Below are 21,229 nucleotides of genomic sequence, written 5' to 3'. Positions count from 1 at the left end.
GGTGCATAGTTTGTGATTATGGGTTAATTAAAAAAACATTCTGCCTCTATAGTTAGCAAGGTGTATGTATATAAGCTATTTCCACATAGTTATCCAAATTAGGATGTTAGGGTCTAGAAGGACAGACAACTAGATGGGTTAAAATATAACAGTTTAACAGGCTCAGAGGGCAGTGGTTAAAGGTTGATACCCTGCCTGGGTGCCTGTCCTGCTTAATATCTCTATCAATGATCTTGAGGAGGTAACTTGGCCAAGTTTGCATATGACACCAAACTTGGGGGGTGCAGCTGACATGCTTGAGGGCAGGACTGCCAGTTCAGTGGGATGTAAAGTAAACTGCTTCTTCTATGAGGATAGATTGCCTATTGAGGCTCCTTGGAGGCTTTCAAGATGAACCAAATAAAAGCTGAGCAACCTGGTCTGACCCTGTGGTTGACCCTGTTTGGAGCAGAGGGCTGTCGCAGAGACTTTTTGAAGTCCTTTGCCACCAGAGCTATCCTGCAGTCCCACATAGAAGGACTTTTTTACTGGAGGATCCTCACCACACAGGTAAAGTCTCTCCTCCAAAACAGCAGTCTCTTTTCTGTCATCTGCTAGGAATGGTTTCTTTTCTGGTTTACTCTCTTTCCCTGCCTAGACGGTGTAGTAGTACTCTGGGCAAGTACTGGTTGTTATGGTAACATACAGCCAACATGAACTTCACCAGGGTAGTGTGAAACCCCATACTTTGGACTCACTTTTACTCATAAAGTCACAGATGTGACTTGTCTCAGTTATTAAATTTCAGTGTACTGAAACCAAACTTCCTGTCCCCTAAACTCAGGAGACTTCGTTCACAACATAACTTTCACTGGCATTTCCAAGTTATTGTCACAAGACTTTGTTCACACATCACACTTCTGGTCTGTATCTTGCACTAGTTAACATGCACTTGATAGGAAGAATATGTTTTCCAAACAAACTGCAAATTAGTTCTGGGCTACCATGAGTAAGACCTCACATTGTATATGCATGTGAGACACAACAAAGATGTGTGTGTATAGTGTATCATTATTTATTGCAGCTTCTGCCCCACACCGTAATAGTATTTGTTCTGTTCCAGGAACACATTGTAAATAAAGTAACAGTGAAGAACTGGCAATCAACATGCTGCTGACTCCTACTTTTTGGTTGGAGAGACTTATTTTCATGCAAAGGCATGAAACACACTACTTCATTATATATACCTCATTAGTATATGACTATTACTGGAAAAGTAGTACCAGGAAAGTATGCAATAATGGTGGTACTTTGTGGATCATTACACAGGAAAATCTATATTCAAAGAAAATCCATGCTGCAGAATTTCTCAGCAGCCTTGACTTTTAATGTGTAATGTACCCTTAAGTATGAAACCAGATGTGGACAGAAATGCATTTTAAAGAAAACTGACAATATTGAGGTGTGACAAAACTGTTTCAAATTGGCTCTCACCTTGAGTATTTGATTCCTTCCTCTTCCATTTGTCTCCATACCAGGCCTCTCTGGTACATATAAAAGCAGTAAACCAGCTGATCCTTAGGTATAGTTTCTCTTGTCTCTTATGCTTCAGGACTACATTCCTCCTGAAGTGAGATGACCCTACAATGAATAAAGACAGGTTTTGCTTATGTGCATGAGCCATGAAACAGATTTGTTAGAATTTGCCCTGTTTTTCACACCTAGAATATCCCTGTGTTTTTTGTCAACTGCTAGTATTTGTTGGAATACAAATCTATAGCATCATCATGCTAACTGAAACCAACACTTTGCCTTCACTTTGCTTAATAAAAGGACTGAAGTCAAATACATGCGGAAGGACTTTATTTGTTAGCATTTATATTCTTACTCTTTGAACCCACTAGTTCTGTTTCAGCTAGTCCTCTCACCATTAATTCCCAGCTTTCCTCTCCAGTAAGCACATATTGAAAATAAATTTACTAATCTTTTCCAGTCTCATAGTTTCGCACTTGCTTTGTAACTTTTTTTACAAGTACTTAGTTTCCCTCTTCATTATGCCAAGACTTGTCATGGATTCTGAGCATTTTTAACATACTGAAAATAATTAACATTCCTCACAGGAGGCAGAAAATCTCCCTTTACTTTACCTGGCTAGGGAATGCTACCACAGTAAAATAAACTGTGTACTGATTTGCACCATAAAGGAGGCAAATCTATCACAGATTCAGAGACAGTGACACTAAGTGGTCCCATTAGAGCTCCTATTTTACTTTTTGCCAGGAAATGAAAGCTTGACTCCATACTCTGAAAAGCAAACACATGTCACAGAGCCGCCTCAAGTCTGCAGAGTGTTTATGACTGTTTCCCTTCTTGAAACAGTGAGCAGTTTAAATGCCAGAAGGTCTGTCTGGAGCTGTGGCTGTTCTCTGTCATGGTGACACTGTCCAGGCAACAATTACATTTTCCAAGAGTTATGGTGTTTAAAGCACTTATTTGTTTTCCTGACTCAACCTGCCACACAAGACACATTGAAAAGGATGTGATCCTATGCAGGTTTCTCAAAGATAACCAGTAGCAGAGGTACAAATCCAAGAGGTGAACTCAGAATAGATGTCATGGAAACATGCAGTTCTGGACAACCCAATTCCCCACTCCTCCTTTTCCATAGTTAAAAAGGTATTTTACTGCTGGGGGAGATTGATTTTTTTTTAAATTTTTTTTTAAACTATTACCCATCAAATAGAACCTTGCTGTTCAATTAGCAGGACCATCTTCCAGACACATTTTAGGAGAAACACATTTGATCTGACATTGGAAATCTGAGCAAGTTATTTTGGACATATATTTCTTGAGGAGCAGGCACAAGTTGCCTTGAGCTCTCTACTGCTGCTTGTACCTGCATTGCACAAACTTGTGCAGGCCTGGAAGAGCTCTGGTCCCACTGTGCCAGCCTCCACCTTTGTGGCTCCTCAACCCTGGAAGGGCGTGTGGCTTTCAGTGCAACACAGTAGGAACACTCCAGTGATGTGTCCGTGTGAATCTATGGGCTCAGAGCCTGGAGCCTGAGCTCAATCCCAAAACACATGACATGGCCTCACAAGAGAACCTGTCATCTCTAGAGGAGCTCCAGGACACCTCTAGTTCCCTCGCAGCTTGGCAATCTGGGATCGTACTCAGAGCAGTTGCTGGAAATTCTGTAGACAGCTTACTAAGACCTTCTTTGGCTTTTCAGCTTAGGATGCATATTTTAAAGCAGATGACCTCTGTCTTCCACCTAGAGGAAGAGTTGAAATTGATTAAAGAGGCATATAATTACCATGTTCATTGAATGTAACTTTGCAGGTTTGTGGCTCTTGAACAAAATTTCTCCTTTAGGAAAGACGTACTCTTGAAGCACTTGTAAACAACATCTGAAAGTAAGCCCATAAAGTAAGGAGTGTCAGGAGACACTCCTTGTCCTCAAATGTCAGACAGTTAATGTTAAAGCTTATGTCTTCCTCTTAAAATGAAACAGCTCTTTCTTTTGGCTGTGGTATTGCTTGAGGAAGAGTTCAGCCACAAAGGGGAATGAAGGTTAAAGAGAAGCCATTCATCTTGTTAGCATTGTAGTTGCACAAGAAGTGAACAGCGTAATACATTCCAAAATCATGTACTTATGATCCGGGAATAAGTATATTCCACAATATACTTATATATATATTCAGTATATATATTTATAACAATATACTTATATATATAAGTATATATTACCTATATACTTATAAGTATATTCCACAATATACAATATACAGACAGAAACTGTTCTACCACCGACTATCTCTCATACTTTAAAAGACTAATTTCTTTTATCTGCTTGGCATCTGAAAGCAAGGCATACCCACAGTTCTCATTTATTTCTTTAATCAGCAGGTTGTACATATTAAGGCTACCAGTGTGACTTGATGTTCTTATTGGTAAATAATGGACTCATGATAACTATTTCTGAAGTCAATTGTGAAAAGAGTGCGACTGATCACTATAGATTAGTACAAAACATTCTTCTCAGTGCTAAATGAGTAACTCTGTGTTTTCTATTAATCTCTACCATAGCAATTCTTCAACGTGGAAAATAAACAACACAGCTGTTTTCAGATTAAATAAAAACAACAGTAACCCTGGTAAAGAATTAATCCCTTATTTGAGTACATATCCTACCCTGAGCAAGATTTATATGATTACAGTGAAATACATTAGAAAAATGTGGGGATGGTTGGAGCAATGTAAACCACTGAAAAGATAAACCATTCCACATCAACCCTATTCTAGGTAAAAATGCCATTATGAAAATACCTTTTTCTGTCAATTTTTCCTGCTCACAGGCCACACTACATACACCCCTTATCATACGATTTCCTTTCCCAGTCCTGAACACTGAATTCCCTTCTTTCTCCTCTCTCAACAATGTCACTGGTGCTTCAAGTCTCTTGTGCCCAAAAATCATAACACCTGCTACTATCCAGAAGTAGATTTTAAAAGCTGAACCAGAGTTCCTGTTTTCTGTATTTTCTTGCAAACAGATCATACAGACTGGAAAGACTACCACTTATTAAAGGTCTCACATTACTCTTTTCTCCCCACAAGTCCTTCCCCAAACTTAACACCTATGTGTGCATCTAGGTTGGACAAACAATTCCACTAGATGCACCCTGCTGGCCCTTACCCCTCAGCCTTACAAATTACTCAGTGCCTAGAGCCCACAATTGCTATAACACACATCTTCTCACAGCTGCTTTGCCAGCCTCTTTCCAAGGGCCCCCTGTCACCTACCCCCTCATGAACTACAGGCACCCTGGCTTGGTCATACAACACCCCAAACAGCAGCAGCAACTTTGGGCACTTGGCGATTCCCAGGTTTCTCACTTCTCCTCTAGCCCAGTTCTGTTTGCTATGAGTTCAATGCCAGAAGTGCTTACAGGGCACTGTGAAGGTCACTATGGATGGCTATTCCCACCTGAAAAGCCCATGGGCAGGCAAATCCTCACTAACTAAGGGAAAAAGTGTCTCACACTCATTTTGTGACTCCTCTTGAGTACAAACCATACATTGCCATACATGGCTCACAAATGCTACCATGTCAGAAAATAAATTATGTGTCTGTAGGACCATGGTAGGCTGCTCACAAGTTGATATGCACTTTGTATTCATTAGTGAGTAAAACATTTAACATTTTCAGTTAAGTACTTGATAATAAGGGTACAGACCAAGCTACAACAAAACCTGACAGAACCACTGTCCTGTGTCAGGCAGACCAATTTGGCAAGGCCCTCAATGGGTCTTCCATTCATGATGAGAAAACCACATACTGACTATCCCTATGCATTAAACACAAGGGCATCTCTAAGTGCAGACACATTTTGTGTAAATTACCCTCAGGATTCCAAAAATAGAGAGATAATAGAAAAGGGACACACCACAGAGCCCTGCTACATGGACGATCAATTGCATTTCCTTCTAAAGAACACAGTGCAAGCCAGACAACCTTGAAAGCAGGGGCTTAGGGGAACAGTTTCAGAAATGAGTACAGCAATCATCAAAGAGAAATTAATTAGACAGAACACACAGACTCATGTGAACTTGAACGACGCTGTCATAGCACTATTTATAATTTTTCTCTCCAGAACAAAAGTAGCCCCTAGGCACCTGCCTATGAAACAAGACACACTTCAGAGCAGCTCAAGTCCCCAAATAATTTATTTTTGGTGATTGCATAGATTTGCTTTTTGAACATTTCTTAGTGGAGGAGCCTTAAGAGGCTGCATGGTAATGTGGAGAAGTTAATAGCGAGGGAGGGGAAGATGACAGCAGTCAGAAAGAAAAGAGAGGGAAGATAAATGTAGACTGCCACTGCACTTCAGAATAACACTGCATGCCTCTGCAAAAGGTTTGTGAGACCACAGCAATTCAGAAGTTTGTAATCAGATTTATTTTTTCAACTGATAGGCCCATGAAAGAAGTTCAAAGAACTGACTCTCAGTTCTGTTTCTGAGTAGAGAAAAAAGCAGCTTTTTAACCTTGTGTGGCGCACAGTCTCATCTGCCCAGCACATACCGCTGGTCAAGACTACAGAACATTTTCCTTGCTGAGTGCCAAAAACAGATGTTCTGAAACACATTTGGTAGAACATATGTAAACATGTCTTAGTGGTTTCCCATAATAATAGCTAAACAAAGTGCCAAACCTGGAGTTGATGGGAGAATGCAAAATTAAATGTTGGTCCATAGCTGGTCTTCATTTTTAAAACCTTCTATGACCCTGGATTTTCTGAACATGCACAATCAGACACTTAGGCTTCAAATTAGTAAACTAAATATGGGCACTCTCCTTTGGCTGAGTGGGCAGTGTTCATGGTTTCCTCTCTTTCTCCTAGTCTGCATGACCTGTGAAATACTGCTGTTATTTCTTACCAATGGCAGAGCACCGCAAGGGCTTTGCACATCCGTGTGTCCTTGGTCAGAACTCAGAGAACAGACACTGTGACCAGGCCTGACTTTCTGCTTTCCAAACACACTCTGAGATGGGTGTCCTTGTACTTTAAGTCAAAATCTGTGTGATGATTTTCATGGCCAAAGGAAAGGAAGCATGAGAACAAGATACATTCAAAGAAGTTGATTGATTAGACTTGAGGCTCTTATAAGGTCGTGCTTGAGTTTCATATGCAGACACATTTTTCATTTGTTAGGAAAAAATTATTTGTTAGAATGATGTTCTAACTGAATGATCTTTCCCATTCAAAAGCTGAGTATGACCTGGAAAGCAACCTAATAGCCCAGAGTACCTCAGTTTTCAGGTAAACTTTCTGCTTCTGAGTTCTCCAGCAGTTATAGGTTTGAGCTCCAAATACACCCAGAGCACCTCATAAAAGGTCAAACCCATCCCAAAAACTATATTCCTAGTGAGTAAAGTATTTAAGCCTGTGCTTAGACTCCATTGATTTAACAAAATGTAAATGCATGAGTGCTGGCTGGAATGTGCTTCAATCACGTTCAAGCATAGTTCAAGTACTGCTGCTGGGCTGGATTAAGTCAGAAAAAGATTGCCAGGATTTCTGTAAATGTGTCTTAACCCTACTAGTCTCAACAGGAGCTGGGCAGTGTACTTCCACAGGTTCAGCATCTCCCTCATGGGGAACCTGATTCTTCTCTTTGCTGTTTCACAGTGAGGCTGACAACTCCAGTAGGAGCACCCATGTAAAATGGTGTAAGACATGGAGCCAGGCTTCCATTCAGACTTCAAATATAATGTTGACAGGAAGTACTGGTCAAGCTTCCAGCCCCTTTCTGAATCTGCTCATTATTTTTAAAATGAATTGCAGTATTACTTGCCTATTTCCCGGGGAAGCAGCAATCATAATTTGGTAAATAATTGAAGAAGCACTTTGAGGTCCTCAGATCAAATACACTGCACAAATACTGTTCAGGCCCATATTTTTACATTATAAATTGGGCAGAGAGAAGAAAGAACAAAGAGTAATGGATTAATTGTTACATTCACTTAATACAATTCATACATGGATAAATGCTTAGTGTTGTCTTTGTTGTCTTACTTGGCAATATTTACTGTGGTCTACAGCTACAAACCAAAGAGTTTCACAAGAGGAAAATTTGCTGGAGCAAATCCCTGCAATAAAGACATAAGTAGTAGACAAATTTTATCTTCTTGTTCAGATTGCTTTTATCCCAGAGCTGCAGATATATATACATATATTCAAATACTGCAGTTTGCTCTTAACTGTTGTAAAGTTGCTGAATTTTATTCAAATAGCTACCTTGTGGAAGGGGCTAACAGCAGGCCTGTTAGCTAAAGGAGCGAGAAGAAGCGAGAAGTAAGAAGAAGGTGATAAAGAGCTTTCTCCAAGGCTGTAACCAAAGAGATCGAGAGAAGAAAGATAAGAGCACTTTGCAACTGGATGAAGCATTTTTAGAAAGTTAGGTGAAGTCACTATAACTTTTCACCAATAGCATAGTATTGACTTATTGTAGCCAATAGTTAAGGTAGAAGAAAGGTAAACAATTAGAAAGTGTATAAAAGATCAGCCACATTCACTAATAAAGTGTTGCCATCTAAGACTGCTTACAGTCTGCTTTGTGTCATGACTGCCTCAACTGCAACACTACCTGAATTAGTTGCATAGAGGAGAAAGGCAGTCTTGTGAGACTGCATCTTGTTGTGCTGTCAAGAAACGAGAACTTTCAAAGACACAGGAGAAATCTACTAATTGAGTTGTAGTCATTCAACTGGACGCTTCTATAAGATGGCAAATTATATTATCTGCTTTTTCTTTAATGTAAAGGTTAACAACAGAATATCCAGGACACTATGGAGAAGATATGGACATGATGATGTACACTTACGACCATTACATCCGTGGGGCAACCACAACTTTCTCTGCTGTGCACAGGTTTGCTTTTCACATGTTTCATTAGAAACTTTAAAATGCCTGTCTTCTCTATTTCCCCCCAACAGAGCATGGCTACACACCATCTGCTATGGTACTTAGCAAAGCACTAGGAATTCTGAAGACCAAAGTTCACAGTCCATATGATTCATTGTCCAGAGTCGTGCATCAGGAGCAGAGCATGCTAATGGGGATCATTTGCCATGTCCATCTGAGCAGTGAAAAATACAGCAGTGGTAGGTTGGGCTGAATCTGACCTTTATCAAATGCAACAGATCTTCTGTGTGCTTTCTCACCCACCTCTAGTTGGAGCATATTTCATTGAGCTCAGTAAAAACACCCTGCGCCTTCAGGGAATCAGGGACCTATTTTGGTCCACTTTTCTTTGCAGAGAAGCAGGGAATCTGCCAGCATGCAAAGTTAATACCATATAAAATGCAATGTGAATGCTTTAAACTGCCCAATCTATTTCAACACAATTCTAACAGATTCAAGCCACTCCAGGAATTCAGGCAGTGCCATGCACCTTGATCCCTTTCCAGAAAATGAGTTAACTACGTTTTATTGATCAGTTCTGGTAATTTCTTGGCATTTGCTAGTCCTCTTGGGAGAGGCCCTATGGCTAGTGAAGTTTTAGTCATGCAAATGGATTCACAATTTTTCTGTTCAGTTCAAAAGGAATGTTTCTCCCTTTTTTACTATGCACAACTGCAAAGTTTTAAACTTTGGGCTTAACATAAATCCCACACTGTAGTCTGCTTAGGGCTACAGCAATCCTAACAGAGCAGGTTTAAGAAGGGTATAAGCAGTCACTGAAACCTGATTGTGGGAGAGGGATCTTAATTCTTTTAAGCTGCCCTCTAATACATCAATAGTGAGCTATTTCTTTGCTGATGTCTTTTGTTAGGCACCTCAGCCCAATATATTAAAGCATTTGTTATCAAGCAAAATACAGACAGCAAGGTAAGGAGTGCTGCAATGCACTGCCAAGATGGGCTACATGAGAAGGGGGAGAGAAGAGAGAAGTGGGAGTTTAATGACATCAATATTTCAAGCACTCTCTAATAACACTCAAAGCAGCCAAAGTGCTTTTGTCACTGTAATGTTCTCAGCTTGCCAAAGTTCACCGTAGGGATCCCTCACCCTAAAATAATGAGGCTTTTCCAGAATGACAACATGTTTTAAGACCACTACAGGTCCATAACTATAATTTCCTGGCTAAAATACATTATCCTGTTTATTACCAAATGGAAGCCATGTCTGCAAATTCTTCCTGCAAGTGGAAAAATAACTCATAGATACTTGACTCAAGGGTATCTGTTTATCGCTTTAGATAAAGAAATTACAAGGTCATAAGGGACAGCCCCGTTCTGGGCTTTTCATCTTAAATATTTCCCAGTGCTATCCTTAATCCTTGTTCCTCATGGTTGTGGCAGAGAGTAGGGGAAATAATGCAGACAGTGCATGCTTCTGCAGCTGGAATCCAGACTCCATCGCATGTGGATGTCTGGAATCCACAAGGACAGGCCTGGAAAGCAAAGCAGCCAAGGTAGCCTATGCCTCTGAGCAGATTGCTATCTCTGGCTGCTAAAGGCAGCCTTCAGAAGAGGGTGGCAGTGGGGTGACTGGAGCAAAGGCAGCAGCATGGGAATGTACATTGGGAGTACAGGTCCTCACAGGACCACAGTGCCTGGAAGAGGAAGAAGCCACCAGCACACTTTTGTCCTATCTCTGCTCTGGTGGCAGTCATACACCTGCAACAGTAGCCAGTTGAAACTACAGAGAAAATATTTTACAAATTTCAAACTAGAAAAGTTTTCTGCACCAATGAACTTTCTGGTCCTCAGCTTTCAGAACAACCAGAAATCATTTGTGTTGCCAAGACAATGAAGTGAAAAAAAAAAATCTTGCTATACCAGTTCAGAATTCAGATTCAGGCCTGTAACACTCCTGAGCAGGATGAATCACAAAAGTCAGCAAATTTGTCATCCTTAATGATTCTTTGCAGCTCATGAATCAGAATAGGAGCAAGAAAAGGTCTTCTGATCTCAGCCTGCCTGGAACTTGCACATTTCCACTTATTTCTGTGAACATTTTTTAATTCCTCTTTTCAAGCACATTAAACTTGTGTCCCTACTATTTAGTTCATATGGACAATGTTCTTGAGCTAACAAGAGTCAAGAAAAAGCCTCTGAAGGTATTTCAGTTAAAACTTTCCCAATCACTTCAAACAGGTAGGTATTTTTAGACCTCTTCAATAAACTTGCAGAAATCATATCTTCCCTTCCTACTCTCTGAGACATTGCATTAGTGAGGCCACTGTTTATAGAAGGATATTTGAGACAGCATGTGATGCTTGTGGCAAAGGACATAGAAAGTTTATAATGATGCTATCTCCACCAACACTTCTGTAACCACTGCCTGTGAGTTTCCATGCCTGTGTAGCAGGAGAGAGAATGAAAGAGTTATTTTTGTAGTTATTATCAAAAGTTTTAACTGCTTGTTTGGGAAGAACAGACTTCAGAACTAGTTACTATTTACATTTTCCAGTCTCATTTTAAATAGGTCAAAAGGAGAAAACAACTGTCTATAATGCAAGACAAAAGCAGCTGGAAAGAATTAGAAAAGGCCTGAAGTATCTCCGGGAGCCCATTCAGGAGTGTGGTGATAACACTGATGCAGACCGGATGACCTAAAGACATAAATAAGGGAACATTTGCAGGAAAGGGCAGTATCTGTATCAGACAGACTGATACAGTCAAATTTCAGAGAAGGACATGGGCTATCTGAAGAAGGCTGTAAACAACTGAAGCTGCCCACAAACACATGCACATTGCAAACCCTTGGCAAAATAGCTTTCAAAATTAAACCCACAAACTGAGCAACATAATACCTTCAGCCTGAGCTCTGAAACATGCCAAGTGATGATGGTATGACTTTCTGGTGGGGCATTGTTAGGTGGCTGTCATGTGGTTGAAACAGTCTCCTGGTCCAGAGAGCACTACTGGAACACTCACAACCCAACCTGCAGCAAGTACATTGGACAGGGAGGTGGGAATTACCAGATGTTCTTGGAAAGAGCCACAGCTTGTCCTTTGCTACGTAGTATTAAAATAGCACATGAAGGCTGTCATAAGCTCATTTCTTCTACAAAACTGTTCTCTGCTCCATTTGTTTGGGTCATCTGAATAACCAGTTACTTCTTAACTGCTCAGACATCATCACTGAAAAATAAATCGACAGCCGGATACCCCAACAGTAAAGTATGTTTGAAATGCCCAGACTAGCTGGACATTCACCAAGCTCAGCTGAGCTAAATTATAGGGTATTTGAGGTCCCTAATATGTTTCATATGACCAATGAAAGAGGATTTTGTCAAACTCAATCTGAGTAGGAATTCACAGAATGTTTTAACTTGATTAGAAACAGATTATTCAAAAATATTTGGAGATAAAAGAAATTTCTCTATACATCAAAAATTCAAATCTGACAGGACATGACAGCTGGAAAGCAAAAGAGACAGTTCAGTATTGATTCCCAATGCCAAGGAAAATGCATTAATTTAGCAACTGGGAGGGGATGACACCTACTAACTGGTGTTAGTCAAGATCTGCAAAGGCCAGTTCAGATATATTCTAGTGTACGCCTCATAAGGCAATTCCTGATGGCATCTGCATCCCCACTGGTAAACTTTTAAGAGATAAACAAATTGAAACAGGCTGATAACTACTGAATTAAGCACACAACAGCAATACTACAAAGTAATAGCCTGCATCCTGAGAAGCTGGGCATGTATGCTTGAGTTCAAACACAAGTAACTGTGGAAAAAATGGTAATATGCCATAAATGCATCAACCATGTACATATATGCTAGTGTCAGCAAATCCAAGCTGAAATGACAGCTTCAGAAATAATTCTGTTCCAGTATTTTAAAGCATAATATTAATTCAGGTGACTAAAATGCATTTCTTTTAAAGAGCTTGACTTTTAATTTCATGTCCTATTTTAGAAAACCTACTTGATCTAAGATTTTGAGCTAAAAGTCTCTCTGACAATGGGTGCTATCTTAGCAGACCTAAACTTTGACTGATATAATTCTGTTTTCCACAAAGAGATCCTCTTTATTTTTTTATCTCTCTTGGTAACTTAGTGACCAAAAGAGTAATAACTGTCCTTGAAAAGCATGCACATTAACCAAATAATTTTAGGGATTATTCTTAAAATAAACCTAAAAATGAATCTTGCATTTCATTAATCTTTGGTAACAATTTTACAAGGAAATTACAATTTAAAACACCTAGGAAAAATCTAAAGAAAACCAAAGCCAAACTATATAACTGCTACATCATACTTGCTGATGAGCATGACACAGACCCAGTTCCAAATGACACACAGGATAAACTTGTAGCTTAGCAGCACAGTAAATTTCCAGTTAAAAAACCTCAGTTAACAAAAGTTGCAATGAGACATTTTATACCTGCAGGGTAGATACAAAATGTATACCTACAGGGCTTAATAGTCAAATTAGTCTTATTTCAGGACAGAGTCACCCATTCAATGACACCATTTAAGCACAGTTAATACCAAAATCTGGGCTCAGGGGGTCTCAGCACATTCCCAAGAGGCAGCAGTCTGGCACCAGTTTGGTGGAGGGGTCTTAAGATGCAAGCTCCTATTAAATCACCCATTACCAACATTACCCACCCTATGCCTCATCTTTAGGACATCACTATTAGCAGAATTCAAGCTTTCAGAAACCTCTTGGAGGACTAGCCATTATCAATATAAATGACAACTGTCATCTGCAAGGATTGTAGTTTGGATCTAAATTCAAGTTAGCCAGTATCAAGCAGCCTAAATTCAACATTCCCTTCACAGCAGGACTATATTTGATCCTCTGATCTCATGCCTATCTGTCAAAGGAAAATTTAACACACAATAAGCTACAGAGGAAATTAAATTTGTAGCCTGTTGTGACTATTGGACACTAAATCACTGGCCTCTACTGTTGAATCCCACTGCTCCAAGTCAGGCTTCCTACTAACAGTTATTAGGTTTCCTATCGCTCTCTTGAGAGAGAATACCAATCACAAACTGAGAAGAGCATAAACTCTCCTTACATTCATAAATGTTACTTTTCCTCACATGTGATTTGATCAAGGATGAGAAATCAATATTTGCTGTGTGGATAACTCTCCTCTTAGGCATAGCTTAAAATCACCCAAGTACTATTCACCTTTTACACATTAGTGAACAATATATGACATGACAATAACTTTTGACAGAATTATCCTTTTCCTCTTGGTCACTGATTAAAAGTCAATTCAGGACTGATCACCATCAGGATTCATTGTCTTCAGAGACCTACTTATTCAGAGAGCAGATTTTCTTATCTTGTAAAGAAGTGTAAGGGAGTTGTAACTATCACACATATTTAATGTTCTTTTGGCTCTTGAAAACACAGAGCACTCAGATGAAGGTCAGTTAATGGCAGACAAATGTTTTTCTTGCCATACCAGTACCTGGTATAACGTTACTCTTACTTGTATAGCATCTTCTGCAGTTCTGGCTCACTAACACCTCTCTTTTGTCTCTCTTTCATGCAGGGATCGTCAGTGGAAATTTATTGTCTGCAGGATGACAGACTATGACTGCCCATTTCAGAATGTTTAAAAGATTGAGCGCACTCCATTTGGAAATCTTGGGGAAAGGCAGGGTGGGATAAAATTAGTGATTACAGAAGGAGATCTATTAGGCTTACAAAAATGTACCAAGTCTCATCACCTGTCTGCTAAACACATAATTCTTTCCCTTTGGAGCTAATACGTAAATTGCCAACCCACATGCTTGCAACAGTGAATTCAGAGGATTCTTTAAGGCTGCACTGACAGTTGTATCCCCCAATTAAATTTGCTTATGACATACATGTTTATGATACACAAATCTATGGCATATACAGTTACCTTTCTTATATATACATGTAGCCATTGTAAACACATACAACTCCCTTTCACAAAGCAGCTCTATAGATATGGCTTCCCAGCACCATAGCCCCTCTGAATGAGTGGAAACATACTACACGCTTCCCAACATGCACTAGACTTTCCTGTCTTCTGCTTTGTACTTGGAACGAATCCAGTGACCCCAACCAGCTTCTCAGAGCTGGAAGTGTGCAGAAAATGTAACTGGGAGGTGTCTGATGGGCTGCACCTGGCATTACCTGTTACAGCCCTCAGCACAACTCCACTGCAACAAAGGTCTGCCCACACAGGAGAATTCCAGGTATTTACAACTGGAAGACATCAGTATCTGACAAAAATGAGAGTAGATCCATCAATAAAAACAGAAGATTAGCCCAGCTTTACTAAGAGTCTCTTTTATATTGTTTTAAAAATCTCTAATGATAAAATTAATCAAGAACTCTGGTGTGGGCAAATCCAGGAGAAGGTCAGGCCATTCGTGCTCAGTAAATATGGATTTGACATTCTTCAAGAATCTGATTTTCAGGTGGATTTGGTTTCCACTGTGGGTGCCTGTACGACATCCATCTTCCCTTGGTAATACAATCTTGGCTTAGAAGAGGCAAAGTTAGTGATTTAGGTGACCTTAGTTCCTCCAGTTTGCAGATCATATTGCCTATAAAGTATAAACTGACCATGTTTCAACACTGAACAACACTTGTGCAGCTGTAATCCAACAAGAAAGAATATTGATCTGTTTCAGAAAGATCAGAGGTAGGATTTTCACTCTTGAACAAGTCAGAATTTAGGGCTCAGTTTCTTAGTTGATTAATTCAATGGTGAACTTAGCAATGGCTTTGGTGCTGCTGGCTCAAGGGCTCTGATGACTCCATGTGCCTATTTAAGGCTGCAAAGCTTCATAGGAAACAGTGGTGTCTGCCAATGAGTTTTCATATTCCAAGTATTTTAGCATGTTTAGAAGCATACCCTCTTGTCCAATAAAGGAATTACAGGATTTGCTTTGCTGTAGCCTTGTTCTTTATTGATTTTCCTTACATCAGCATATTAATTTGCACACAAACAAACCCTCTGTCACTCTCAGAGACCATAAAGGTGATCAGGGAGTTCTGTGAGAGCCAGTTGCTGAGATATGTAGACTACAGTGAGAAAGAGACTTTGATTAGCTTAGGGAAGCTGGAGAAGCTTGATCACTGACTCTGGTAGACAGGCAAAGGAAGCCAAAGGACTCCAAACAGTAGAGCACCAGAAGAGAAAGCACTCATGCCAAGGAATCAGTGGAAAAGGCTGTGCACTAAAATTAGGCACAAGAAGATCATCCCTGAGAATACTTGCTCTAGATGGAAGCCCATCTCCCACACAACTTTGTCTTGACTACTTAGGCTGCTCTTCATTCTGTGTGTACACCACAGGCTTATGAAGGCCTCTGATGGGACAGTAAAATATCCTCTTAAACTGGAAAAGTGCAGTTCTGGTCTCTTGTCCTGAAGCTGCAGTGTCATATTGTCCCATATCATAGAATCATTAAGGTTGGAAAAGACCTCCAAGATCATTGAGACCAACATGTGATGGAATGCTGTCATGAGAACAACACCATAGCACTAAGTGCCATGTCCAGTCACTTTGTGAACATGTCCAGGGACGATGCCTCCACCACCTTGCTGGGCAGCCCACTCCAATGTCTAATCACTCTTTCAGTGAAAAAAGTATTGTTGATGTCCAGCCTAAACCTCCCCTGGCACAGCGGGGAAGAGGAGCCTGACCTTCACCTTGCTACACTCTTCTTTCAGATAGTTGTAGAGTGATAAGTTCACCCTTGTGCCTCCCCTTCTCCCAGGTTGAGCGACTCCAATTCTCTCAGCTGCTCCTCATAGGACTTGTACTCCAGACACATCACCAGCTCCATTGTCCTTCTCTGGACTGACTCCACAATCTCAACATATTTCTTCTCATGAGGGGCCCAGAACTGGACACAGAATCTGAGGTGAAACTTCACCAGTGTCAAGTACTAAGGGGCAGTCTCTTCCCTAGTACTGCTTGACACAATATTTTTTATACAGACCAGGATGCCATTGGTTTTTTTAGCCACCTGGGCACACTGCTGGCTCATGCCTCTGTTCTCCCTCATCCCTGTCCCAGTCCCTAGTTTCCACCCTTGCTCTATTCCCAGCTCCACCCTAGCAGTGCATCTGTGTAGGATACATTTCCCAGAACTCCTCTTCAGAAAGTTAAGTAATTCTCAGATGAGGAAAGGTGTGGGTGGGAAACAGAATGTATCTTGAGGGAAGGCACAAATGGGATATGGACCAGAAAAAAATCAAAAAATCAGAACAGAGGCAGAGAAAGAATGGTTTCCATGAAGTCCTAGGACAACAAGTTAGCAAAAGTAGGAACAGAACTTAGCCCTTATCTAAGTTTTTATCTAAAAACTTATACTTGCAGTATCCACTTCTAATGTTGACTTAACCCTTCCGTATGGGAAAACACTGCTCTTAAGATTCCAGCCCAAATTCTTTAACAGAGTGAGGTGATGATGAGCCTGTCTCACAAAGTTTGCCTGCTTCAAAACCTCATCAAGTTTGCTTTAATTTTACTAAAGCCATTCTGGTAAAGTGAGCCTTTCAACCTGTTTTGGACACCTTAGGACACCAAACCTGAGCCACATTTCACTCCTGCTGGCACAAATCAGATGCCATTGCAGGGAAATGAAGAGTTGTGCCCAGTCAGACCAAGTACAGCCCAGAACAGATGCCCAGTGCAGGGAGCCCACTGCACTTCTTCATTCTCCTGTGCTCCAAGGCACAGAAGCATCACACCTGCACTTGTACTATATGGAGTAAAAGTCTTCCCTGACCTGAGAGTAAACACAAAGCCTAACATTAAAATAAATCCTTAGTGTTTAATAAATAAGACATCAGGAAATAAAGTTTTATTTATTTAATAAATAACAACAGCATGGATTGAATTCAAACATCTGAGAGAAAAATATTCCCTTGGAAATACTAAGCATTGACCCAGCCATGCTACAAGGGCTGCAGATGACACCCTTGTCAGCAATTTTTTTTTTATAAACTAGGGCAGGAAAATCTTTTATTCAGAAAGGGAAACACAGCAAACTTCAAGAAACAGATAGAACCTTTTGAGCTTTTCTATATGGAAATAAATAAGGTGGCTTGGCTGTAGAAGAGAAACACCAACAGGCACCAGACTCCCTTTGTGAGTCTCCTTTAACTTGAAACTCAGTAAAGGCAGGTGCTAAGACAAACCCACATCCTCCATTCGATCCACTCAGCTTGAGGAGAGGTCTGAATAAGAGACCAGTGTAAGTAATTTGGGAAAACAGACAGTCAAAGAGAAGGACTCAGTTGCTCTTGTTCCTAAATCTCAACAGTAACTTAAAAACCATGGGACTTCTGTTAAAAAATAAAAATAATGAGCTTTATTTTTAAAGATATTCTGATTTCTCAATTTGCAGAGTATATAAGCACTTCCAGTATTTTTCACTTTCAGTAATTTTCAAATGTTCAAGTGTTTCAAGTGTTTCCAATTACTTCTCAACAATGCTGAGCCTTGAAATGTCTTTCTAAGGTGAAGGCTGAGATTCTTGTTTAACCACTTGAAAATGAGAGCTGGGACATCAGCACTTTGGTTTTATATTTTAGGTCCTGTTTTTCAGGACATCAAATATTTTGGAATTCATGATAAATACACCTTGGCAACACAGCACTGATAAAAAAAAGAAATAACAAACTTGTAGCCATGTTGAAATAAGGCTTCTTTCCTGTAAGGTCAAGAGAGACCTTTTAACCTCGTCCAGCCCAGTATTAAGGATTTTGTAATATGACATAAACCTGGCGGAGAGTCATGGTATTACTTAAGCAGAGAGATGTCAACAAAGCTGAAGGGAAACCGGTCTGTGGGTGAACTAGAAGATATGGCAGAAGACCAGATGGCTCTTTGGAAAACTTACTTAGGTTGGACCCTTAACACCCAGACACTGATTTTTTTCTATTTTAAAACTTGATTTCAAGTCCATATTTATTGCATTAGCAACAGGCGCTGGCCTGCATCCTTAAGGCTACAGTAATGTTTGTAATCAGAGAGTATGAACGTCACTGGTAGTGGCACTTTGTGCTAGAGTTGTTGGTGTGAACTGTAGGCAGGAGTTCTGCTAATAACACATTATCAAACATAAACAGTGCTTGCGCTTAGATTTACTTTTCAAGACAGAGTAGTTACACAGGGGACTGCTACTTTATTTCTCACATTACAGGGTTCTGGTATATGTTCGGCTGATGCCCTGAATAGTAAGTTGGACCTATCTTTTGAGAAGTTTATTAAAGGCACAGGACTGCCCACATGCTGAAAATAAAAGACTAAAAAAGTGCCTGTAGATCAGAGACAACAGGGTTGTCTTTGTCTTTCTGAAGTTCATACCTGAAAAACATCCATTTCAGTCTCACCAGCTTGCGAAGCTCGACCAAATTCAACTGAATTCATCCTTAAGAGTCATGCATGTAAATATTTTTCAGGATCTCAGCTGATATATCTCTGCAAGGAATACTGGATAAACTGGAACTCAAGTTAGAGGGAATCAATCAAAGAGCATGCCAAAAGACACGTGAATGGCCAAGGCAGCACATATTCTGTACATACTTTCTTAAGACATAAAAGCCCAGAACTGGTCAGGCCATTGGACTGGACAGTCACTGTAGGTCACTTCCAATTGAAACAGTGTATTCCCTTCTATCCTACTTGAAAAATCTGACTTAACCTCATGAAGACCATGACTCACTTTGCCTCAGGTTATCTTTAAATCATTTGAGAAGAGTAAAAGCAGTTTTGCTAAGCTTAGCATTAAAGCCTTGTCACAGATAAATCTCAGTATACAAAACAAGGTCTCAGTTATATTTTTGTAGAATGAGCGTTTTAGTTTACCTGCAGGGCCAAATTCTCAAGTCTTGCCTGAACAAGACAAATCATCACACTGCAGAACCTGATCTCAAAGAGATCATCCCAAATCATGAAGAACATAGAAAATCTTCCCAAATAATGAACACATGAAAGTGCAGAAGAGATGGTTCTATCTCAGAGAAGAATGAGGGAAATTACAAGAACCAGAGTGAAAATAGTGAAAGAGACATGAAGCCACCTGAAGAATATGCCATTATGTAATTTCTTAAAATAAATGCATCTCCTCTATCTTAGGAGATGAGATGACTAGGATAATATAATACCAGCAAAGAATTTGGAGAAAGCTCCCCAAATAACTTTGAAAAGAAAAAAGCCAGCACAGTACATCAAACATCATCCTTGAAAAGCAGAGGAGTTGCCAATTGAAGCAGAACCAACTGATAATGTTGATATAAATCTTTTAATCTGTGTTTAGAGCTCTTAACCCTTGACCAAAGAAAACAGAGAAAGGAGAACTGAAAAAGCAAGCTAACAATGAAGCGTAAGTGGAAGGAGGAGATGTGATCACAAATTAAGAAAGTGGCAAGAAAAGAACAAAAGCAAACAAATTCTCAACAAACTAATTAAAATGGGTCTTTGGTACGACCTGCGGCCTCTGAACTGAAATTCCATTTTTCCATGATTGTGTGAGGCTGCATATAAGGCTTTGCTTCAGTTAATATAAACATATTGCTCAAATTATTTTAAAGGTTGAAGTTACTTAAGACTCTGGCTTGGGTTCAGACCCCTGTTAAAGTAAACAAGCTTTGGCTTGGAAACGGATATATTCATCAGCAAAAGAAGATCCTGATAGAATAAATAAATAAATTCAGACATGATCTTACATGGAAAGTAAGATGTAATAATAATTCCTCCTTTATTTATTTTACTTATTCAGAGTGAATTTGACACTGATGGAGAATTTGAGGTGGCCTTGAAGAAACACTTATCTATATAACAAAGTGCTTTTCTGTCTCATATTTCTGCCTTCCCCTGGGTCCTAGGGGACCTCCTTGGGGTCTAGGAGAACTGCTGAATGTCTGTGGCTCATTCAACAACAGCTGTATTGCTGAGGCAAGCAATGAAGAGCATAAGTAACTCCAGCTGCTGCCACTTCTCTTCTAGAAACTGACTGATGACCATAAATGTAATTCAAAATCAGCAATGAAATAGTAATTGAATTGTAACAGATTTGCAGTTGTTACACTGAACTGTAGCATCATCAAGAAGAATTTTTCCCCCAAGGATTTTATTTGCTGAATGTGCCACACTGGTTTGGGAAGAGTCACCTACTCCAAAATATTCAATTACAATTCAGAAAGAGAATTAGATGAGACAAGATTGTCATAAACATTCTTCCATACTGCTTAGAAATGTTAAAGCTAAACCTTTATAGCATCAAAGCCTGCAGTTTGCTCTTTGGTTGGTCCAACATTACCTGCTTTCCAGGTGCCTCTGACATTTACCTTTTCTGCAGATGTGAACTACAGCACACACATCACAGACTCTGCACTTAACACTGCAGCACAGCAAATATTGCACTCACAGCCCAATAACCTGAGCCATCATTTGCTGTTACTTTCTGGATTATTTAACAAAGCAGACAAGAGGAAAAGGGCTTTGAATAATTAAGTGTTGTTTGGCAGGCACAGTAAATAGGTACATCTCCATGACATTAATTTTAAATGGCGACTGAGAGTGCTTTGGTGCTTTGCGCCCACTTCATACACACACAGCACAGTCTCAGGATCACCAGCAAGAAAGGCATATCATGGGTTCAGGTCATTACTTTTCTCTGTTAAACCCAACCAGCCCCCTAGTGCCCTGCCTGATACAAATGGACAGAGTTCCTCAGCAATAGGGGAGCACCTCCGCCTTGGCATGA

The 21,229-nt window shown here is 40.0% G+C and overlaps 1 protein-coding gene and 1 long non-coding RNA gene across 3 annotated transcripts in view; one reads left to right on the top strand and one right to left on the bottom strand.

Moving 5' to 3' along the window:
* Nucleotides 1-15,393, top strand: part of DPT (dermatopontin) — a 28,089-nt gene extending 12,696 nt beyond the window's left edge. Inside the window, exons 3-4 of the mRNA XM_005494054.2 lie at nucleotides 8,309-8,416; nucleotides 14,020-15,393. Of these exons, the coding sequence (XP_005494111.1) occupies nucleotides 8,309-8,416; nucleotides 14,020-14,086 (175 nt within the window). The 3' untranslated portion in view covers nucleotides 14,087-15,393. The remainder of the gene's footprint in view (nucleotides 1-8,308; nucleotides 8,417-14,019) is intronic.
* The window catches only part of LOC141728151 (uncharacterized), a 54,169-nt gene that overhangs the window by 5,030 nt on the left and 27,910 nt on the right, over nucleotides 1-21,229 (bottom strand). For both annotated transcript variants that reach the window (XR_012578924.1, XR_012578925.1), the window contains one exon: nucleotides 1,474-1,620. This is a non-coding gene — a long non-coding RNA (uncharacterized LOC141728151). The remainder of the gene's footprint in view (nucleotides 1-1,473; nucleotides 1,621-21,229) is intronic.

The sequence above is a fragment of the Zonotrichia albicollis genome, chromosome 2, assembly GCF_047830755.1.
Source record: "Zonotrichia albicollis isolate bZonAlb1 chromosome 2, bZonAlb1.hap1, whole genome shotgun sequence".
In the NCBI taxonomy this organism is placed as follows: Eukaryota; Metazoa; Chordata; class Aves; order Passeriformes; family Passerellidae; genus Zonotrichia; species Zonotrichia albicollis.
This window is presented reverse-complemented; position numbering and strand designations above follow the sequence as displayed.